The sequence below is a fragment of the Aureococcus anophagefferens genome (assembly GCF_000186865.1).
Source record: "Aureococcus anophagefferens unplaced genomic scaffold AURANscaffold_72, whole genome shotgun sequence".
Lineage (NCBI taxonomy): Eukaryota > Pelagophyceae > Pelagomonadales > Pelagomonadaceae > Aureococcus > Aureococcus anophagefferens.
In genome coordinates, this window is record NW_008705623.1 from 75433 (window position 1) to 76440 (window position 1008).

At 72.9% G+C, this 1008-nt stretch overlaps 1 protein-coding gene across 1 annotated transcript; it reads left to right on the forward strand.

The window, feature by feature from the left end:
- Window positions 1-374: 374 nt before the first annotated feature.
- AURANDRAFT_34305 (hypothetical protein) lies at window positions 375-662 on the forward strand (the record flags this gene model as incomplete). The annotated part of the gene is made up of 1 exon (XM_009043831.1): window positions 375-662. A coding segment is annotated over one exon (288 nt), but the record flags the coding sequence as incomplete, so codon positions are not given.
- Between the last annotated feature and the right edge of the window lie 346 nt (window positions 663-1008).

Here is a 1008-nt window from a genome sequence, read left to right on the forward strand (position 1 = left end):
GCGGGAAGACTTGTCGCGGACGAGCTCGCGAACTCGCGGACCTAGATCGCGGACGCGCGCGCTCCCTCGCCTCCCTCGCCTCGCGCGTCCCGCTCGCTCCCTCGCCTCGCGCGCCCCCCCCGTCATAAGGTCCTACTTCCCAGCGCGCGACATCGTCTCGGATCGGAGGACGTCCTCTGCGAAGCACGACGGCGCGCGGGTGGGCCACCGGCGACGTGGCGGCGGCCGCCGCCGCCGCGAGCCAGAGCGCGCGCGCCGCGACGTCCTGGCGACGACGAGAATGCCGAGCGGCGCGGCGGAAGCACGAAACTCCAATTCCAGCTGCACGTTTACCGCACGTTGCACGCTGAAGTGCCGAAGCGACTCGAGAGAGCATGGCGGCGCCGCGCTGGCTCGCGGGCCTCTGGCTCGTCGCCGTGGCGCGCTGCTCGGACGAGGACCGCGGCGGCCGGCGGCGGCCCGTCGTGCTCGTCGTCGCCGACGACTTCCGGCCCCAGGTCGGCGCCTTCGGCTTCGACGACGTCGAGACGCCGCACCTCGACCGGCTCGTCGCCGGCGGCGTGAGCTTCACGCGCGCCTACGCGCAGGCGCCGAGCTGCAACCCGAGCCGGACGTCGTTCCTCACGGGCCTCTACCCGGACGTCACGAAGGTCTTCTACTTCGAGGGCGTCGCGCACCTGACGATGGGCGCGCGCGGCGAGCTCGACGTCTTCACCCATTTGCGGTCCCACGGCTTCCTGACCTTCGGCGTGGGCAAGCTCTGGCACTGGGAGCCCGTGGGCCACCCCTTCTCCAAGGTCGGCGGGCCCTACTTCCCCGAGCCGGGCACCTACGACCAGGAGTGGGGCTGCGCCGACGGCGAGAAGGACGGCGGCCGCTGCGCGCCGACGTCCGGCCAGCCCTTCCTCATGGGCAAGGTCTTCCCGACGGACGACCCGGCGCCGTCGCTCTTCGACTACCGCGTCGCGTCGAACGCCGTCGCGAAGCTCCGCGTCGGCGCGGACGCGT